Below are 21172 nucleotides of genomic sequence, written 5' to 3'. Positions count from 1 at the left end.
CAGTTTAGAAAGCCAGAGGCAAAGGATCAGAAAGATCAGACAAAACAAAAAGTCCCAACAAAAAACGGGAAGATCAGAAAAGTGAAGATTAAAAAAAAAAAAAAAAAACAGAATATCCTTAGAGAAGATCTGGGGAAGTTGCAAAGGCGGGGGGGGGTCAGCGGCACGTGGTACGATGTCACGATGTGGTGTATAAAAAGTAGCTCTCTCTTTCTTTCTTTCTCTCTTCTATCCATATCAATTAAACCCTTTTGATAACGTATGTTCAGACCTCAAACTTGTCTCTAGCCCCATAGATGCCTTTTGTTTCAACTGAAATTGTAGAGTCTCGTTTCGGCCTTCGCTTATATCCGTGATCCCCACATTTTCTCCCGAACATCCTAGTTGTCCACGACTGTAAACACCGCTGCCTCTGTCTTCCAGCCCCAGAGAAATTCGAATGAGTACAGGTAAATCTGTTGTGAAACTAAGTCTGATTTCGGACCTGAATCCTTTCATCTGGCCACGGTTATGTCGCCGCCCTACCGCCCCATGCCTTTTCTAGGTATCGGTCCGTCGCGTTGAATAGAAACTGCGAGATTTGGGTATCTTTTGCATCTCTTATATAACATGTTCACATTAAAGGGGCCTACACCCAATACCTTCTTTTCTTAATTCCCCCACTAGCCAAATGATAAATAAAAGTAAAAAAAATGATAGAAGACGGGTTTCATTGATTTCCTGCTAACCTCGATTACAGATTTCAAAGATGGAGATTCAAAGACCTTGTCTGAAAAATACTAGAAATACGAGATTCAATTATGTAGTTATGTAGAAGCAAAATTGCTCTAGCACTTAAACTATACTTGATGCTTCTTCTTTACGCTATTAAATTAAAGACACCTCCTTTATAGTAGATATGATAGGTGGAAAGGTGTCGGGGCAGGACGGCCACCCCAGTCTTGGCACGGGGGGGTCAGAGGTCATCAAGGTACAGGGGCTCTGGATATAGTCCTCATGCAGACCAGGTCATTCGCATGTCTATAGGGTACAAGGTGCAATCTTGATTGTGCGTGAACCTGACTATTCTGATATTCCTCGGCGTCTGAAGCCTATGGATTGTGCATCAGGCTCTTTTTCTATAGGGAGCTTTGAACATCGTTGCACGGCTAGATTCGCGTTTTTTGACCGATTAAATTTTGACTAAATTCACTTGAGGAATTCTGCAGGTATTTGCGTTGAAGTTGGTCATCTATAGAGTTGTGAAGAGCCAGAAAATAGAGAGGGTAGTTCTAGAAGTTTGATATCATATTCATACAGGTAGTATATACTGTTTCTTCTCCCATGTGGTAATAATGTACAGATGCAACCATTGAAGCCCGGAAAAGAAACCGGGTAGAAAATATATAGAAAATTTAAAAAGTCAGCCACATGAATCCCAAAGTCACTCCTCCACAGCACTCCGGACATGAATAAACAAAGACATAGAAGCATGCACAAGCGCCAGCGGAATGCGGTAATTGCCAGAGAAATAAGAGCATCATGAGAAGAAGTATTCACTTTCACGAATTCGGGTCAGGTCCCAGTCGCCCTTTTTAGGAACGGGACGGAAGTTCAGAGGCATCCATAACCACGTGGTTAAGTGGCGCGACTTGCTGTTGTTGGACCGCGCAGAGCTTTGGGACTGTTCGTTCTGCTCCGGTTGCTCGGTCTGATCGAAGGGTTCACCATGGATATCGTCCTCGACTTTGGACATCTCACCACGGGATATCTGCTTCGCCTCAAACATCTCGAGGTCGCCAACCAGGCTCTCAATAGCCGGGTCGTTGGTGTCGATTGAACATCCTATCGGCATCCGTTCTTGATCTGGAATGATTTCTGGAATGTGCCCAATCGCGTTCGTTCCCATGGTTTTGTAGGTGGTGAGGTCAGAGTCTGTACCCCCCAAAGATTCAAAGAGACTGCAGGGTGTCACCATAGCACGACCCTCGGCCTGATCGTCCGGATCTTCCGAGTTGAGTAGAGTCTGCCGTCGATGTTCGTTGATCAACTCTTGGAGTTTGGTAATCCTGGTGCGGCTGCGATGATTGAAGATCGCCCGACCCAAGGGGCCGAAGCGAGAAATTCGTGCCAGGAACATATTCTTGCCATATCGCACTTTGAATTCAGCGCCAAGGCGCCCAACAACATCATCAGAGTGCATGCGAACGAAGGCATCTCGAAGGATGAGGTTCATCTGGTCGATATCGGCAGCATGAGTCCAGAATGAATCATGGACAGCGGAAAATGTTAAACCCGCTTCATGGCATGCATTGGCGGACATGATCATATGTGTGGCATCAAGAGAATGGATGAAGTTCGGCGGGAAGGCCTGAAGCTGCTTGCGCTTTGAAACAACATCATCAGAGCCGGGATCAACGAGACTGATGTCTTGTAAGCTGGTCTGAACACGCCGTGTCTTGCGAGTGCGATAGGGCTGGACTACTGGGAGACCCAGGGGGGTCGTCCAAATCACAGTGGATCGGAAGGATTTCTCCGGGTCAGTAGATGTCGCAAAATTGTCGTCGCGTTCATCCTTGGGTACTAATGCTGCTTGCGTGAGCTCCTCAATTTGCTCTGGTGTCACAGACTGTGTAATGCGTTGGGCACAATCGCCAAGCCAATACTGGATCTCATGGGCTCCATTAAACATGGACCCGAGAGCGCCAAAGATCTTTGTTGCGATGTAAAAGGCCGCCTTGTTCCTCTCTGTGTTGCTTAGATCAGGGAGATAGTCGATAAGCTGCCTTTTAACCTGTCTGGTCGCCCCCAAAAAGGTCACGCCGTAGACGTTAGTCATGACCGTCTGCTTTACAATCTTTCTAGTGACTCTGCCGTCGAGACGCTGAGCTAAACGATCGCCATTGGCTGCGTCCTGCGCAATGGCTTCCTTAACGAACTCGCACACACCGGTGTAGACGTCTGAAGGGCGATCGGATGGTTCAAGATTGACCTGCTGGGCGCCGACACGGTCACCACCCAGAGCGGCATAATGTTGAAGTCCATTGCAAGAGCCATCTTGGTGAATTGGAAGATGGGAGACATATTCCGTGGGCTTAGAGAGCTGCAAGGCGTTGCGTAGCTCGCAACACGCTGCCAAAAGCTGCCATGGATCCTCAGCCTGGAGCCACCACCGTCGTCCATGGAGTCCTGCATTGGCAGAGTCGAGAACATCGTCCAAATGGTTCATTGTGAATTGCTCCCGTTCAGACATGCTCGCTTTATCAAATCCAAACAGGTTTGCAATCTGAATTTTCAACCAGCGCATGCCGGATTCCCCAAGTGCCTTGCCCTTATCGAAAAGAAGCAACCCTCTTGAGTTATCAGCCCCCATCTGATTCATGTAAGGAGGGAGTGGGTAAGCTCTCCCGCGGAAATCCATGTTGTGAGGCAGATAAAAGACCTCTTTCCGGAAGGCTCGCGCTACCTCAAGCTGAAAGTTCTGGAAGCATCGAACAGAATGGAATCCGGAGCGAAGATTTTCAATTTCACGAACCTTGTGATGCCACTGCTTTTGGGTTGCGTAGTCGGCGTCCGGGCTTGGTTGTTCTGGCACCTGCAGGTCTGGATTCAAGGGGGCGAGTTTTCCCACAGCTCCACCGTCATTCCAGGCTTCAAGCATCACGTCAAAAACCTGTTGATTGATCTTCCATCCAGTGGCACCAAGAACATCAAGGCCTGCTCGGATCTCTTTCAACCCATCATCTTTCAAGACAGCTTTGAGGTACGCTGGTTGCAGTAGTTCACCAGGAGTAGTGCGCACTAGGTTGGACTCGTAAACCTTGTACCCGCCAGATCTTGGCCCTGTCCATGGTCTAGGTTTGCAAACCATGGGGAGGTGGCGGGCCAACAGCTCAGCGGGTGGCTCCCTGGCAACAATCTCCACGAGTTTACTATTCATGTGGATATGACCGGATCGTTTTCCGAAATTGATCTGGTAAGAGTGATCGAAGGCAGGTTGCATAGTGAGGATCCTTTTTTTGGTGGCAGGATCCTCGGTCCAAACTGGGGCTTTCGAAACTTCGACCAACATGCTCATCAAGACAGCACCGATTTTGACCTGTGAGCGAGAGCCCCATAGGATTGATTCATTTTCTGCATTGATCTTTTCAACAAGCGAGCGCCATCGAAGTCGGCCTTGTTTGTCTTTGCGGTTTGCGAGAGTCTGCTTCAGTGCCTTGAGGCGACTGGAATCCATAGACTTGTTCCTTTTCAAAAAGGTGTCGGCAATGAGTTCATCTTGCAACTCTTTTCCGACTACCGAAGCGAGGATAGAGAGTTTGATTCCCTTGTCCATCCCCTGGCGACTGAAAGTAGACATCACAGATAAGAGAGTGAGTGCAGCTAGTCGGTCGGGATCGAGGGCTTGCAAAAAAACCCCATATTCACAGCGCTCTTTCTGCTCCAAACTTACGATACGGGCCGCAAGTGCCTCTTTAACGAGCACCAACTCCTTCTTGATTCTTGCCACAAGGTCGGTGTGCCACTGGCTCATGATTCCATTGAGCCTTTTCTCATCGGAGGCAACGTTCAGCCCAAATTTTTGTCTCTCTGCATTGTCTTCTCGCCAACGCCAGAGGGCCGAATCGAGACTGTCGGTTTCCAGTCGTTGTTGCCTCAGATCCGCAAGCAGTTGCTTTCCTTCATCCTCGGTACCTGTGAAATTTTCGGGCAAACGGACTTCGAAATTGCCAGAGAAGAGGGATAGAGACTGTTTCAGAGATGCCAGTCCCAATCCCTTTTGGTCGGCAGCTTGCACTTCGGGGGTATTATCGATGACGGCGGAAGACGCTTCAGTAGCTTCGGGGAATTTCATATATTTCGAGACCAAGTCCAGCATGTCTGAGGAGCAAATCTAAATTGGGAACATCAGCATGATTTCAAAGTACGGGCTAGACGTGTAAACTCACCTTAGACAGCTCACCAACATCAGAGTCCTCAAGAACCTCAATGCCGACAAGCTCTTCCTCCAAGCCCGCGTTTTGAGCAAGTTCCCAGTATCGACGAACGGTTCTGTCGCGCTTCGATCCATGTAGCATACGCAGGGCCATTCGAATCATAATCGCGAAACTGCTGGCATCTGGGGTCACGCCACCGGCAGGCATATCAACTTCGAACCATTTCTGCAAAGGCAGAATCATGTCTTGCTCTCGGTGGAGGATCATGTGCGCCACCATGTGTCTCATAAAACGGTTATGAATAACGAGATACTCATCCGAGCCAGGCGGATGATAATGGCCAAGGCGAGTGATCAACGCAGAGGCTCGTTCAAATTCCCCAATTTTCAATGACAGCTCTAAGTTCGCCTTCATCTCCATTTCATCACCGCCAACACCATGCCTCCTGCGGAAAATTTTTGATTGCGATTGTGGCGTCGAGTCGAGGATGATCAGGGATGATGCATCGAAGCTCTCGTATGGCATGTGCACGAAGTGATCATAAGTCTCGGGCGAATGTCCATCGATGCTGGAGTGGTCGGCGGCTGTAGCAAGATGGCGTTCTGATTGCGGAGACGGGTTGCGTGGGCGATCGTGAATCGAGTTGCTCGACAAATTCAAGAGTGGATTTCGATTACTTGAATGAAACCGTGTTGTTGGCAAATGGAACGATGCTCGGAAGGCCCGCGTCCTCCGCAAATGAAGGAAAGCATTTTTTTGACAAGCCACGCGAGATAACATCGTGCATGAAATCGGCGCTTTTGGGGGGTTTAAATCGAAAGTCAGAGGTAAAGCATGAATGAGAAGATAATGAATCCAAAAAGAAAAGATATTAAGGGTAAATTATAAGATAGATGCTTTCAACGATGATGGCCAGAAAAACACAACACCGCAATGATGGATGTTATGTTGGACCAATGCGATTGTTCCGCTATAGAAGAGGGATAACAGTCGCCCTGACACGCTGTCCTGCAACCCTCGACTGAACTGAAAAAAGGGAAACGGAAAAAAAATATGAAAAACACGAATACAATGTGAGAGAGAGGGAGATTTATCGGCCCTGTCGCGATGAAGCGGAGATGGCAGAAAAACCGAGCAGGCACGTGACCACGTGCAATCTCTTGTCATGATTGGCGGACAAGCATGAGTGGCATAGCCTGGGAAAAGATGAACCTTCTCATGGTCTTTGTTAAACTAACGTGAAGTAGGCGTGACCTTATTGTATTTGATTACTCTCAAATATTATGATAAGCGTCCGCTATAAATTGACTATTTGGTATCGTACAATATCACCTCCCGCTATTGAGCCTCGTTACCTGCTTGACCGTCTCTTTGTCTCCGGCGATTTTCCTTCATAGCCCAACCAGTCAGGTCGGGGCGGGCAGGATCAATCCTAGGAGCGCTCATTTTATCGAGGTAGTCTTCCGAATCAATGATTGATTCTAAGGACGGGAGATCTTCGGTATCCTTGTGAATCATAAAGCTCTCATATGTGTCCCAAGAATCCTCGGCCTGCGATCGGTAACAGTTAGCGAGAAAAACGGACCAAGAAGCCCTATTAAAGAGAGAACATACCTCGGCGTCAAACCAACCGAAGGTTTTCCATTTCTCATCTTGCATTTGCTTAAGAAGGTCTAGATTGCCAGCGTTTGCAGCCGCTTCACCATCTTCAGCGGCCTTGACTTTAATATCAATTGCACGTGCTTCACTCTCGATAGGACGGTCATCGTCATCCTTCTTAGCACGTGCGCCTTTTCCTTTTGGCATCTCATCCAAAGCATCGAGGTGGTGAAGTTGAGGGTGAAACTGGACAACCGATGTGACAGGTGAGAGATGCAGGTTTTCTAAGAACGCGTATTAGGATCGAACGTTGCCACCAGAAAAGAAAGCGATGGAATAAAGTCAACGTACTATCTGTGAAGGTGGCCAGCATATAAACGGGATCGCCTTCTTCAGAAGGCTTTATCCGACCTCCGAGTGACTGCACTCGCATCAATGATGCAGAATCCACGGCCCTCTTATTATCCAATATCTCCACATCCCCATTTGCTTCCATCTTAACTCTTCCCCCTGCAGTTGCAGTTCCACTACCAGCGGTGAAGCCACCTGCCATACCATAAGCGCCTCCATCGCGCGCTGAACGGCTCTTCTTCACCGCATCGCCGTAGCGCATTCCCTTGTTAACGTCGTAATTTTCTCGGGTGCTGATGGGTACTTCTATTTCAACAAGCCCGGTGCGCGGTTTGAGTCGAAGTTGAATCGGTCGTTGATTTTGTTGGTCATTGTAGGGACGGTCATGCTCTCGATCAACGTATTGGAAGACATAGCGAGAAATATCCGAGTCAGTGAGGAGAACGTCGTAGGAGGCGACGACAGGATCATCATCGGAGCAAGTCATGCTGAATAGGCAAAGAAGTATATTAAATGAGCAAAGGATCAAAAAGAGAGAAGTAGCAATAACTGTAAAAAAGACTTGAATTGACAACTTTTTTTTTTTAATCGAAATTCATCGGCGGGGATGTGGCAGAAAGACAGCTATCGGTTCACCGCCATTTTTTGCTCCCCGGTCCCGGGCGCTGGTACAAAATCAACATCGCCCGCTTGTTCACTTCTTTTCTTCTCGAGGACTATTGAGTTGTGCGGAGAAAGCTACCATGCTATTCGTTCTCTCATGACCAAGCACTCTCCCCTGAGGTCGAGGCTCTTCCAGCTTCCGTCATCATCGAGCACGCCAATTCGACATTGATGCTTTCCTACAACATAGCGTGAGAGACGTACCCCTTGCTCAAATCTTCCTGTATTCCATCGATTTGCGAACCATTCGTTCATCCTCACATCAACCCGCCACTATGACTTGAGGGCGTCTGAATCATTCGTGCCAACAAGATGTCTGAAACAGTTTGAATTGCAGACACTCGCGGTTCGTTTTAATCAAGGTAGCCAATAAGACGTAAGTCGATATTGAAATGCGCCTGAATGGGGTAGTCGCAAGAAGAGGGATGTCCCGGCCACCCGGAGCGGGCAGGCGGATTCGTCCCATCGGGACCCAGTCGGTCACCATTCAGCATTGGAAGCGGTCACGATGACCAACCAACCAGACAGGGGTTTCTCACCCTTACCTAAAACCCTAAAGAGCGCAGCCGGCATATATGAATTTACAGAATCTACATAATGTCGGTTGCAATCATGTGAGAAATGATACCTTAAGAGGCTAACGTGGCCCGGCGCACCTCACGAAGAATCCTTCAGGAGGATCTCATGGCGCGGGTCAGGATGCTTGGGGGTTGGATGATTGGTGCGATATCGATTGATAGAGATGGTTGGGGTTGAGCAGGATTGCGATGCAGTTAGCTGACTCTCAGATCTCTGTGGGATTTGCACGTCAACATAGAGTTGTTTGACTAAATCCTCGTTTCCCGTATGCTTTTTAGGGTTGCATCTGGCTTGATACAACATAGGTCCGTCGCCCAGAATCAGGTCTGGTAGATTACACATGGCGATGCTGTCTGCTTAAGATTTTCATAGCAATGGCTACAACTAAGAGTAGTCAGGCACAATTAATCTGGGAGGATTGGGGTTCCACCTTGACACAACGAAATAACAGTCCAAGAAGTGCCGTCCGATCATGATCCCCTATTCCTGGAACTGTAGGGTGCAAAAATCGATATGCAGATACCCTCACAATCCCACGTAGACCTCAACATGTTCTATCACCCTGGCTAGGAAAAATCCATACTTTTTTTTATCAAGTTTTGGCCCTTTTCACCTTGCACACGCTACAGCCAAATTGTCCCTATGTCTGCTTGCACAAAGTAGGACAACGTCCGGTGATGTATAGTATGTTATAGAACTAAGATGCTTTACTCTTGATGCCGACTTACATTGCACATAACTTCCTCCACTTGGTTTGTGCTGAGTTGACTGTTTTTCTTCAACACAAAAATCTTCATTCCTAAAACGCCCAAATCCATATTTGACCCAGTCTCATTACAAAATTCGTCACATCAGGCTCAGACCTCAAGTACCAAACTTATAGTCTGATCTACCAAGTTTCACATAACAGCTACAATCCCATGAAAAAGTTGATAGCCGACGAGAGAGCAGGGGGTATTGGTCTGACTGTCCTGTTCCCCAACAGCTGTATATGCTCCTCCGTGTCAGACACCACTGAGGGTAATGGCAGCATGGCAGGCCAGAATGAAACAAATCCAACCATCTATGTTGATCATGAGTCGGGTACATAGCAAGACATATGTATGTCTCCACATACCTGAGCGGGGTTCCTCAGCCGTATCTAGATACTCAGCGTCCTTCATCTTATCCTCGGGAGATGTAATTTGCCGCGGATACCTGCATGACCAACTCAAATCAGTGACCCCGCGCAATCACAAATAGGATAGTTGTCATATACCTGTGTCTTCCCCAGAAACAAAAGTGGGCGATGATGCCCACCACGATAATCGCAAAAAGAACACTGGCAATGACCACGAGCAAAAAAGTCCACTCCCGGAACTCGTGAGAGATGTTTTCCTGCTTGCTGTAGTTGGCGTGCGCACCGTAGTCTGTCCAGGATATGCCGTACTGACTCTCAAACTCAGCTGCTTCGCGAATCATTACTGGGATAGGTGCCATTTTCGACTGCGACGGTGCGTAGACGACTACCTGATGGCGATAAAGCTATTGGCGTCTTCAGAATCTCAGGGGCTTTGCTATTGCTGTTAACGTATTAACGCACTGAGGGTTGGGGTTGATGGAGGTCGATGGCCGATAGCGTCGGCGATTTTGCATGAGATCACGGTACTGATCAACGTGGAGTCGAATCTGATAGTAACGAGAATAGGAGTCTCGGTATAGGTTGCAAGTTGTGATGGGTACGGGAGTCTGCTTTGATGAGAGGAAAGAGATTGAAAGAGAAGAGGAAAATGGGAGAGATTCATGTCTGAAGAAATTGGAGACTGTCTGGTCATTGACAAACAAATCATTTCCAGTTGAAATAAATTTAATGGAAGGCGGTATTGGTCATTTCGACCAAACGTATGTCGAGATGAAAAGAAGCAGTGTTCAGATGGAAGTGGCTATCATGAGGCCTTTCTAATAAGCCCGAGAGAATCCGTAGTCTCTCTCTCTAAAAAGCAGTCGTTCTGTCAGGTTGTCAGAAAATTCATCTCAAATAGCAATACCTAGGTAGCATGAGGGTGCACCCAAAGGGCATACATAAAAACATCATCGTGACTCAAAAGCCACAGAAGGGACATCAGTCCCATCCTCCTCTGATTGAGACTGCATCCTCGTCAAGAACATCCCAGCGTTAACTGCACACTGATCAGCCTCTTTTCGAAAGTTCAGAATCCAAGCTACCATAAGTATATCATGCGGCAAATGATCCTGTACGAAATACTCCACTCGACCTTCATTTTGCTGTATTTTACTCAAATGTCTCGACAACCGATCATGTTCCTGACACATAACCTCTCTGCCACCAGAAACAATCAAAACAGGCGAAGGCAGGACGAAAGGATGCCAGATTGGCGCGAGATACGGCCCGACCTCGCTAGTAATCTGCAGGTTACCGATGAAATGCTTCGCACCCCATGCGGGGAACGAGGGCGGAATGTAATCCGTCCGTACATTTGGCGTGTTATCCCAGAGATGCTTGTTGCGAGAGCCGGGGATATCGCACCAGGGCGAGAAAAGCCACGAGCAGGTGGGTGGGGGGAGGATGGTCTCGTCGTCATATTCGGTGATGTAACGCAGGAGTGCGAGGGCAAGGTGGCCACCTGCGCTGTCGCCACTGATAACAATGCGAGATGCCGGGATGTGCAGCGTGTAGAGTAGGTATGAGTAGGCAGAGATGGCATCTTGGAGTTGGGCAGGGAAACGGCCATTGGGGTTGCAAGCTAGACGGTATTGTAGGCTGAAGACATGACTTATTGGGGTGTGCTGTAGCAAATTGTTGGCGAGGAACTTGCAAGATGATGTGCGGCCGTCGCCAAGTATGTAAGAGCCGCCGTGGAAGTGGAGGACGACGTGCTTGTCTTGGGTAGTTGTTGTGCTGTATTGGTAGAGTGATGGGAACCAGGTACCTCCTACGGTCACTGGCTGGATTTCATCGTCTACTGTGATGCCGGTGTAGAGCTCCGGTGCCCCGGGTTCTATCACAACGAAGCGGTCTCCATCTAGACCCGGCTTGAGAGAAAGTGGTGGTCTTGTGCGAAAAACCACAAAAATGCGTAGAAAGAGTTTCATGAAAGTGTTTGCCAATGCTTGTCGATACGACCAGTCTTGGTCTTGACGAAACCGAGGGCGTAGATAGAGCAGCGGCGCAAAAGGTGCGGATAGAATCGAATTCATATTGATCATAGAAACCCGTTGAAACTGAAATGGACGTTAACGAAAGTGTTAGATGTGACAAAGTTCAAGTGAACATCGAAACTTTGAATGTTGAGGCCAAAGAGGCACGAGGGGTGATGTCAACCCTACATCAGCTGCCCGAGGTCAACGCCCCCCTGGGCTAATTCCACGGTTGGCCACCTTTTGATGCCCAGATTTAGAGGATTGGTTCAAGTGGTTTGGAGATGATTGGAAAAATGATATCATTTGGAGTGTAATTGTATGAGCAGACTGGAGCCGTCACTGAAATTCACATGAAGAAAAGGAAGAGAAGAGAAAACGAGATCTAACATTTTTGCATAAAATCAAACAATCGCCAAGACATCAATGCATTACGACGTGGGACAAAGACGTAAGAATATCCAATTAGAAGGGTGAGATGTCAAAATTTTGATCCCATGAGAGTCATAAAAATCCGAGACTATGTGTAACTGCTGTGTTCAGCATTTTACTCTTCTTCCTCGTCTTCGGCAACCTGTAGAAGAACTTGTTAGAATCAATGGTGTGGACATCATGGAAGGAATTGCTTACGCCATCGTGGAAGTTCTGTCCGTCAGTAGTGGCTTTGATGACACCAGCGCGGATACACCAATCACCGAAACGCTCGGGGGTCTCGCCGTCGGTATCGCGCTCAAGAGAGTATCGCTTGAGGAGGCCTTTCATGATGTCAATGATCTCATCCTCCTTGATGGAAGAGCGGTAACGCTTGTTGAGGCGCTGGCCGTGGTAGCCACCGCCCAGGTACATGTTGTATGCACCGTAGGCCTTTCCGACAAAGGCAACCTCGGCGAGCCAGGGACGAGCACAACCGTTGGGGCAACCAGTCATACGCATAACGATGCTGTCACGAGCAAGACCACACTCCTCAAGGGTGGACTCGAGCTTGGAGATCAAAACGGGGAGGTAGCGCTCAGACTCTGCCATAGCCAAGCCACAGGTAGGGAAGGCAACACAGGCAGAGGAAGACAGACGCAAGCCGGAGAAAGCAGTGTTGTCAAGCTTGTACTTGGCCATGTGCTCCTTGATCGCAGGAAGGTCTTCGTCGGCGATGCGAGAAATTATGAGGTGTTGATTACCGGTGAGACGGAACTCGCCCTTGCCCATCTGAGCAAGCTCGCGAAGACCAGTGCGCATCTTGAAATCGGCAGAATCCTCGATACGACCGTTCTCAATGAAAAAGGTGAAGTGGTTGAGACCAGCATCATCCTTGATCCAGCCGAAGGTATCAACGTTCGACTTGAACTCGAAGGGACGGGGTTCGCCGAACTTAAGGCCGCCCGGAAGAAGCTTCTCAACTTCGCTACGGAAAGTCTCAACACCCATATCGTCGATGGTGTACTTCATACGGGCGTGCTTGCGGTTCTTGCGGTCACCGTTGTCACGCTGAACGAGCATGATCTTCTCGCAGGCGAGGTGAATCTTGTCGGCAGGAATGTATCCGAACATACGACCAGTCTGAGGGTAGGTCTTGGTGTTGTTGTGAGTGGTACCCATACCACCACCAGCAAGAACGTTGAAGCCTTCGAGGTGGCCATCGGCGCCTTTGATTGCAATCAAGCCAATGTCGTGGGCATATACATCAGTATCGTTGCGAGGAGGAATGGCAATGGTGATCTTGAACTTGCGGGGGAGGTAGGTTGGGCCGTAGATGGGTTCGTGGTCAACGATAGCATCTCCAGCAACTTGAACTTTCTTGTCGTTGTCATCCTTCAACCAAATCTCGTGGTAGGCAGAGGTTGAGGGTAGCAGGTGCTGACTGATCTTGGTAGAGATGGCCCAGGTCTCACGGTGGAAAGACGACAGCTCGGGGAGAGAGCTGCACATGACGTTACGGTTCACATCACCGCAAGCAGCGAGTGTGTCCATCATGGAACTGTTGATGGCACGCATGGCACTCCGAAGGTTGCGCTTTATCACACCGTGGAACTGGAAGGTCTGTCTGGTGGTGAGCTTCATAGTCTCGTTACCGTATGAGCTACTAATGGCGTCCATCTGCAACCACTGCTTGGGGGTGGCAACACCACCAGGCAGACGGCAGCGAATCATGAAGCTATAAGCAGGCTCAAGACCTTGGGCCTTGCGCTCATCACGGAGATCACGGTCATCTTGCATGTATGTACCGTGGAACTTAGTCAGCTGTTGGTCACTAGCTGGGATAGAGCCTGTGCTCTCATCAAGAAGAGCCTCAGCGATGGTGCCGCGTAGGAAATTGGAGCCAACCTTAATATCCTCGTTGGTGATCGGGGCAGGCTCCTCGGGAAGACCTTCCACCTTGTCAACACCCAGAGACTTCCACAGGCGAGGCTCCCATTCGGAGTACCCGGTCTGGTAGGCATCTGGGTCCTGGTCATCACCGAGGCCAATGTCAGTCAGCTTACGACCGCCCAAGAAGGCGACACGATCATCAAGGTCCTTGCCAGGCTTGTTGTAGTAGATCTTGTCCTCCTTGCGGGGCCAGTAGTGGCTGTCACCAAGACCGAAAACGGAGTAGTTGATGGCGGACAGATCGAGATCACCGGTGTTCTTGACATACTCCCAAAGAGCACGACCGTTCACGGGGAATTCACCCTGGCCTGCAGTACTAGTTATGAATACCACGTTTTCCTCAGTAGGCAAGTCCTCAAGAGGGAATTCATCCATAGCAATGACCATAGTCTTCAGGCCTCTGGCACGACCACGGTTGCCAAGGCGCTTAGCAATGTTTTGGGCATTACCACCGTCTGACGCGAAGAGAATGGTAAGGGGAGCACCGAATAGACCATCCAAGAGCTTCTCGTAGGAGTCCTTGGCGTTTCTTTTCTGCAGAGCACGAACCTCGGTGCCATAGGACTCAGATAGGACAGGGGCGTACTTGGGGTGGCGGTTCATGAGCTGGGTAAGCTGGTTGTCCCGGCGGAGGAATTCTTCAAGATCACGCTTGATACGTTCGGAGTCAAGGGAAAACTTTGGCTCACCCTTCTCCTCGTTGTCAGGGTTCCAGCGGTACAAGGGCCAGTAGCCAAGATCGATGGCCTTCTTGGTCTCCTGCAGCACGGTGAGTGCTGAGTCGTTTTCCTTGTTGTAGGGCAGGTAAGCGACAACAACCGAGGGACCCTTGAACTGCTGGGCCTCAGACATGGCCTGAAGAACCTGGGTGTACGAGCTGTAAACAGCGACCGAGGCGACGTATGCGTTACCTCTGTTCATGGCATAGAGACCAATGTCCTTCTTGCGGCGAGTGGCGTCAGATGCAGCACGCTCAGAGAAGGGTTGAGAGTCGATGATGAGCATGTTCACATTTGCACCCGAAGCGAGAACGTGATGAACACCGGAGTTACCAAAATCGTAGGCCCAGGCGTCAGAGCCGATCAGCCAGTCAGACTCCTCGTAGAAGAAGTTCTTGGACTGGAGGAGTTGGCGGGAAAGCGCAGAGCCATCGGTAGAGAGACGACTAATCACATCAGGAGCCAGTTTGTTAGCCTTGGCGGCTTCCTTCACATTCAGAGCCCAGCGGGACAACCAAGTCTTGGGGGCGTCAGTAGCAAAGGCGCTGGACTTGGTAGCTTCCTCAACCTCCCGAATGAAACGCTGGCGGTGCTCCTGGCGAGCGAGCAGCGAACCAAATCCAAACTCGGGGCTTGCAGCAATAATGCTTGAGACACCAGCGTTATTGGATCCAAGCTGGTTGGCAATATGGAGGCGCTCACCAAAGAGCTGGTTCAAGATCTTCAAGTAAGCGTTCTCAATGCGAGGCTGCTCGAGAGCCTGTTGAACGGTAGGAACCTGAGAGCTTCCGATGTCGAGGTTCTGGATGGGAGAAGCGGAGTTTAGGTTCTGCAAGACACCGCGAAGGGCCTGGACAGCGGTAGAGGACTCAATATATCCGAGACAGTATCCGACAAGTTGAGGAGCCTGAACGCGAGCGCCAGAGGGCGTCAGGCTGGACAATAAGTCCATGAAGGAAGGACCCCATCGGGTGGTCTTGCGAACTTGCTCGAGAACGGCGATCTTTTCAATGGAACTAGGGATAGAGTTGGAAATCTGTCCACCGACCCAGGGGCGGTAGAGGCGAGCAGTGATCAAGCCAATGTTCTCCAACTCTGGGTTGGCACCGACGTTGGCGAGAGCATCCACGAAGACTCCGGTAGAGCCAAAGACGAAGATAGCAGACTTAGCATCGGAAACACCAGTGTACTCAATGGCATTGTATCTACGGCCCACTTCCTCGAACAGAGTGTTCCAAATCCGAGCCGTCCATTCGAAAATATCGCCCGCGTGAATAGGCCGAACGACGACGCTGTCAACAGTCGTCGCAGTCGAGCTCGCGACGTCACTGCCTGCACTGCTGTCTCTCCGCGAGGAGCCAACTGAAGAGTTGTCGACGCTCGCGTTGAAAGGAGTTTGAGGTTGAGATGGCACCGTCAAATTCGCTGGCTCGGGCTGGCCCGTGGGTGAACTACCTACGGTCTCCTCCGTGACAGTGGCCACACGACCGGAGTCGGCGTAGAGAGTTTGGGTTCCAGCAGAGATGGCCGTATTTCCACCAACGCTGAGAACCTTCTTCACGACCTCGACATCCTCCTCGGGAATAGAAGGGTCCTTGGCGGAGTTAAAGGGGTCGAAGAAGTGGATGACACCCTTCCCAGTCTTTTGAGAAAGCGCGTGGGCTGTGATAGCAATGTCCTGGGCCTCTTGTACGGTCTCTGAGTGGAGGAATGTGAAACCGGACTGGCGGATGGAGCTAATCACGGAGTAATCGGGGAATGGAGAGGGCTCCAGAGCAACGTGGATGACCACAGGGCTGTTGGCGAGACGGTAAAGGTGAGGGACGGCGGTAATTAGTACAGAGGAGCTGGTGACGACAGAGGTGGTCTCGCCGTTCTGAAGGGGAGTGAAGGCGGATAGAAGGGGATCTTCATTATAGCGCACGGCTTGGACCTGGATATAGTATCAGTTGGGCTCCGGTCTGGCAAACCTAACAATTCCAACTCACCTCGGTGGCTTTTGACGAGAGGCTCCTCGTCTTTTTGGCCTTGAGGGCCTTGAGTGATTTGGAGAACAATGAGTCATCTTGCAACGAGGGCTGCACGGAGATAACGGTATCACTGGTGAGGTATGCGATTCTTGCCACTATACAATCGCTTGGTGATCAGCCATCGCCCTCACTTTTCAAAGACAATAACCAAAAAGTTTTAAAAGTAAACAACGTACCTGCCTCAGCAGCGCTTGAAATGGATGCCATTTTTGTGATAATTGGCTGTAAAGTTCACAGCACAAGTGGGATGATTCAATCGCGATATATCTTATCAGTATGTATGCAGCGATCTCCCACTCGCAGCACAGAACCGAAGAGAAATAGTAACGAGTGAGAGGAGACAATTAAATATGATGTCTTTCAGCTCCCTTAGAATTCTCTTTCTAAACAAGAAGGGAAAAAAGCCAGTAGTTTTCTTTCCCTCGCTCATTTCTCCGTCGTCGGGGGTTAGATCAGCAATCTGCTGATTGGTGTTCGATCACGACATCAATGCAAACACTCAGAGTTGAAATTGCAAACCTTCCGTTTTGAGCCCAGCGCGGGGGATCCCGTGATGTTGTCGAGCACGTCAGCGCCGGGGTTTGCCTCCAAGATACTCGTGCGGTGCCTGGCAATCAAGAGAACCACGTCAATCATCTATGAAATACATTAAATCTCGGGATTCTCAAGGGATCTGCTTGATCCACGGGATTATGTGAAGTCCAAGAATCCCGATTTATCCTGTGATCAACCCACAGCGCATCGATTAGGGCAATTTTCTTTATGCTTTCAGCGTACCAATAACGCCACGGCAATTACCCATGCCCAATAAATGCATTTCACTCGGGATATTCCCACCTATTCTACTCCGTAGAAGGAAATCCCTGCTTGAACAAGACTACCGGTCAAATGCCGAAGGTTAAGGGGTTTCACCGATCTCGCTCGAGGATAATACAACTCTAGCCAATAAGCTTTATCATGATAACTCGGCCGAGTACGTCGAGGTTTGAGTCTTGTCAAAAAGAAACCTTCTAAAAGGAGAACTTCATCTACTAATCTCATTTCGGACCACTCCGTACGGAGTACGGAGAACTTGAAGGATTAATGGACTCTTAACAATTCAGTATTACTGGCCACCTTCTCTTGACACACCACTAAGAAGAAATTATGCTGTAATTATGTGTGAGGTATATCCAAAAGCAATTGTGTACAAAACAAGACATGAAACGTCGCGGGGAAATATGCAGAACCCCATTTTAGATGAGCAATATACAGATCCATGTCCCGACGCCAAAATCGTGGATGTCAAATGGATGACTATGAGCGTGATTATCAACCAAGACTCATTTTGAGTTAAAGCGCCCCAATTCCCATGAAGGGATTCAAAACGCCTTCCAGACCCAGACGGGAGGGATCCAGATATCGATTAATGGCACCGAGCGGTTTGATCATTGCCATATACCTGGACCCTTTCCAAATTCATATATGCAGTTTATCGTAAGTATCGAGCCAAAGGGGCTCGGGCTTCGTGATGGTGGAGGATCGAATGAAGGCAAAGGATCGGGTATCCGATTCAGTGACCTCATTATAAAGATGGGACAGACACAAGAGCCAAGATGGATTGTGTCCCCTGGCTGGACACAGTCGACTTCGTTGCATTCAGTGCAGATGGCCAGGCAGAAGATAAGGGGGTTGAAGAGATTGAGCCGAGTCCAAGCAAGGACTGTACATTAGTGTGACTGATATTTTTCAATAGCCGCTAAGACAAGCGTAAAGATTATCGAGGTGCGTTCCAATCTTGCATCTTCACATTCATGCCACCAGGTGCATGCTCAGAAATTGGCTGCTGAAGGACAGCAGATCGAACAATAGATGGCGACGGTGCTGGGGGACCCGTTCCAGAGCGTCGTCTCCTCTCTCTTTCCAGTGCACCGGGCAGCTCCGTATTATTCGAACGGTGGCGGAACTTGTGGTTTATGCCGCTGAGCCAGTTACCGTCCTCCTCTTCGCCCAACCAGTAACTGTGGCCGATGCTGATCATCACCCGACCCAGCTTGCCTTGCCAGCCCTGGCCGTCGGGGCTATAGGGCGAGAAAGGATCCTGATCGATGTCGGCGACGCTGGCGACTGAAACGTTACGACTGTGAGTCGGAAGTTGGGTGTGCCGGGGAATCGCAACCCAAAGGCGAAGGGACTGGCGTGCAAAAGCGAGCATCACCAGAACAAAATAGACGCGGATCACCCACAAAAGGCAGATGAAGATGATGCTCGGGAGACTCTCGGGCTGAAGGACGACATTGCTGAGATCTTCGGCGGCACGCGGGGGATGAGCGACGAAGTTGTTTCCGTCTTTTGTGTTCTGAATTTCGACGTAGGCCGTATCGTACTTGGGGCTGGTGAAGCCAGCCGTCTGGGCAATCGTGTTGCCTCCCGGCCCCGCGGCTTTGCCACTGTCGTAATGTTGCGATACCACCAAGAACCAAGTCACACCGAAAGCGGCGGTGTACGCGGCGTTAATCAGGCTGTCGAATACATAGAGATAGGTGAGGGCGAGACATTGTAAAGGCGACTGTTTGCGAATGTGTGGGAACAGGAGTGCAGCGAGTCCGAGGGCGATGAGGGACCAAAGGTACATTGACAGTTGGACGGGGGACAGGTGGTAGCCTGTCAAAAGGGCCAGCAGGCCATAGAGACCACTGATTTTATTCAACAGCAGTGAAAGCGTGATCAATGAGGCACCAGTCTCTAAGCTCATCACATAGAGAAAGGACTTTGACAAAATGAGTTAGCTCCAGAGGGCAATGGATAAGATTCGGTCTTGACTCACCTCTGGCCGCGGAATGCGGAGAAAACGGGAAGCAAACCCCATGAGTGTGTGTTAGAGCCTCTGGCCAAGAATGTGCGTTATCGAGATGAAATTCGTGATGGAAATGTGGTTGGCTATATACACGGGCAAAGCAAGGGAAGAGGAAAAAGGCTGGGTGTATGGCACCGCAGATGGCCCAGGGGCGCCATTTTCCGGGCGATCCGCCCGCAGATCAATTTCCGAATTCCGTTTCGGATGGGATGCATTGTTCTCACTTTTTAAATGACCTCATCTTAAATCCAAGTCTTGAATCCAGTGTGATTCTTAACTATATCTCTATTGATTACATCTGGTTTGGTCAATACTTATATATATATATATCCATGTGGCCTAGGTAATGCGCAACAGAAAACTGCATTTTCATGCCTAAGTGGCTTGCCCCCTTACCTGACTGATCCTTTTTATGCAAATTTATGAAGTTAATCATTGCCTTACAGCCAAGGCATCAATGCTTGTATTTAGGCAACAGTCAAGATGTACAACATACAACATATGCTTGCCAGTTCGGATTTGAACTTTGAACGGTTTATACAAAAAATTGGAATGATTACCGTTCTGATTGAGGGACATTCTGACTAAAGGTCCATCCAACACACTAAAGCCCTTTTTTTTTAAAAAAAAAACTCTCTCATTGGCTTCATGGGCCTTTTGTATACCGTGGGAATTAGCATGTGACACACTCTTGGAAAACAGGTACGTAAATGACCAAAGTGTCCCCTACCCATCATTTTTTCCCACGTATACTTGGAGGTCAAACATCAAGTTGAGTATCAAGACATTTCAATCCCTCTGTCATGTAACCCGTCTCTTGGAATCTGCGCCATGACCATCCGATCGCCAAGAGATTGAAACTGATCGATCGGTAAAATGGGCCGCCAGCCTCAAGCACAACCACTTTTCTGATAATGTGGTCCAAGGGCACCGGTGATTTCTTCAAAGATACCCTGGGCTGTGCCATGGCCAGTCGGAGCCACTCTGCTGTTTCCGCAATGGTGCGCTTTGCAGCTCAAATGGACCCATCGAATGGGAAGAGCGAACTAGTTGATGGCTCCCAATCCCACACCACTAGTCCGGCATGTGCCATTCTGATTAATGCTGCTGCATCCTATGTGGTTGAGTGCGATGATCTGCAAAAATCGAAGTATCATCACAATTCTTATTTGACTTTTCGGCAATTGTAATTACTCCAGCTGTTCTAACAGCATCTCAAGACATCGGGGCAAGTAGTGACGATTTTACTACTGCTTACGTGGGTGGTTAGGAAGTCGGTTGTCGCGTTGATGAGTATCTGAGGAAGAGCAGTTATGAGGTCAGCTTTAGCGGGAGTCCATGAATATCCTCCATCAAAGCAATTTAAAAGTATTAAACTGCGCCATAGAAACTCCATCTTACCGAGACAGGCGGAGACCTTGGAGTTGCAGCAGCTGTAGCCCACCTTCTAAAGCGTATGCAAACCAGACACCATTAGCAGTTGGAATCAGCTGGAACTCAGGCCGCAGGATCATGGCAATTCTTGATGAAACCTACTCAACGTCAATGCACACAGCAAAGACCCGCTTCAACGGTGTATTCGCTGCCTATTCTGCTCATGATGGCTTTCAAGGCCTAGATGCTTGGAACGACCGTATGCAATCAAAGCTGCTCTAGTGCCGGGTAAAACCCTTGCTGTTGTTCGTTCGAGCGTTAAATGACATGCCAAGAACTAGGTTGCTTTCGACGACATTGACTCTGTCCTTGTTCTCGCATACTAGGCTGCTATTAATGCACTTAGCCTCTGTGGGAATGGCGACACAATTCATCAAAGCAAGTTATCCATGGGCTTTATACTGGCCAATGCGGCGAAAAAAGGCCAAGTTATAATAATCGATTATACTGAAGCAGATCTGAGGCAGCCTCTCTGCGCGGACTTCAGAATCGAGTGTAGAGATTGATTATCGGTTGCCAGAGAGGTGGCAAGGGACTGTTGCT

At 49.2% G+C, this 21172-nt stretch overlaps 7 protein-coding genes across 7 annotated transcripts; 1 reads left to right on the top strand and 6 right to left on the bottom strand.

Annotated features, from left to right (window-relative positions):
- Nucleotides 1-1519: 1519 nt before the first annotated feature.
- Pdw03_3343 (DNA-directed RNA polymerase) lies at nt 1520-5441 on the bottom strand (the record flags this gene model as incomplete). The annotated part of the gene is made up of 2 exons (XM_014676797.1): nt 1520-4873; nt 4929-5441. The coding sequence occupies 2 exons, from the start codon at nt 5439-5441 to the stop codon at nt 1520-1522; spliced, it is 3867 nt and encodes a 1288-aa protein (XP_014532283.1).
- An 813-nt stretch (nt 5442-6254) lies between these two features.
- Pdw03_3342 (DNA-directed RNA polymerase III subunit Rpc5) lies at nt 6255-7353 on the bottom strand (the record flags this gene model as incomplete). Its single annotated transcript, XM_014676798.1, has 3 exons — nt 6255-6467; nt 6531-6799; nt 6867-7353. 3 exons carry the CDS (start codon nt 7351-7353, stop codon nt 6255-6257), a joined length of 969 nt encoding a protein of 322 aa, XP_014532284.1.
- A 1759-nt stretch (nt 7354-9112) lies between these two features.
- Pdw03_3341 (uncharacterized protein) lies at nt 9113-9587 on the bottom strand (the record flags this gene model as incomplete). Its single annotated transcript, XM_014676799.1, has 3 exons — nt 9113-9171; nt 9226-9305; nt 9367-9587. The coding sequence occupies 3 exons, from the start codon at nt 9585-9587 to the stop codon at nt 9113-9115; spliced, it is 360 nt and encodes a 119-aa protein (XP_014532285.1).
- Nucleotides 9588-10178: 591 nt separating this feature from the next.
- Pdw03_3340 (Alpha/beta hydrolase fold-3) lies at nt 10179-11306 on the bottom strand (the record flags this gene model as incomplete). Its single annotated transcript, XM_014676801.1, has 1 exon — nt 10179-11306. One exon carries the CDS (start codon nt 11304-11306, stop codon nt 10179-10181), a length of 1128 nt encoding a protein of 375 aa, XP_014532287.1.
- A 487-nt stretch (nt 11307-11793) lies between these two features.
- Pdw03_3339 (Transketolase, C-terminal/Pyruvate-ferredoxin oxidoreductase, domain II) lies at nt 11794-16566 on the bottom strand (the record flags this gene model as incomplete). The annotated part of the gene is made up of 4 exons (XM_014676802.1): nt 11794-11820; nt 11877-16262; nt 16318-16454; nt 16536-16566. 4 exons carry the CDS (start codon nt 16564-16566, stop codon nt 11794-11796), a joined length of 4581 nt encoding a protein of 1526 aa, XP_014532288.1.
- A 1549-nt stretch (nt 16567-18115) lies between these two features.
- Pdw03_3338 (Putative UPF0596 Golgi apparatus membrane protein c) lies at nt 18116-19207 on the bottom strand (the record flags this gene model as incomplete). Its single annotated transcript, XM_014676803.2, has 2 exons — nt 18116-19108; nt 19166-19207. The coding sequence occupies 2 exons, from the start codon at nt 19205-19207 to the stop codon at nt 18116-18118; spliced, it is 1035 nt and encodes a 344-aa protein (XP_014532289.2).
- A 902-nt stretch (nt 19208-20109) lies between these two features.
- On the top strand, nt 20110-20431 carry Pdw03_3337 (MmgE/PrpD; the record flags this gene model as incomplete). The annotated part of the gene is made up of 2 exons (XM_014676804.2): nt 20110-20345; nt 20416-20431. 2 exons carry the CDS (start codon nt 20110-20112, stop codon nt 20429-20431), a joined length of 252 nt encoding a protein of 83 aa, XP_014532290.2.
- Between the last annotated feature and the right edge of the window lie 741 nt (nt 20432-21172).

The sequence above is a fragment of the Penicillium digitatum genome, chromosome 1 (assembly GCF_016767815.1).
Source record: "Penicillium digitatum chromosome 1, complete sequence".
In the NCBI taxonomy this organism is placed as follows: Eukaryota; Fungi; Ascomycota; class Eurotiomycetes; order Eurotiales; family Aspergillaceae; genus Penicillium; species Penicillium digitatum.
The sequence above is the reverse complement of the archived record's forward strand: the minus strand, read 5'-3'. Positions and strand labels throughout refer to the sequence as shown.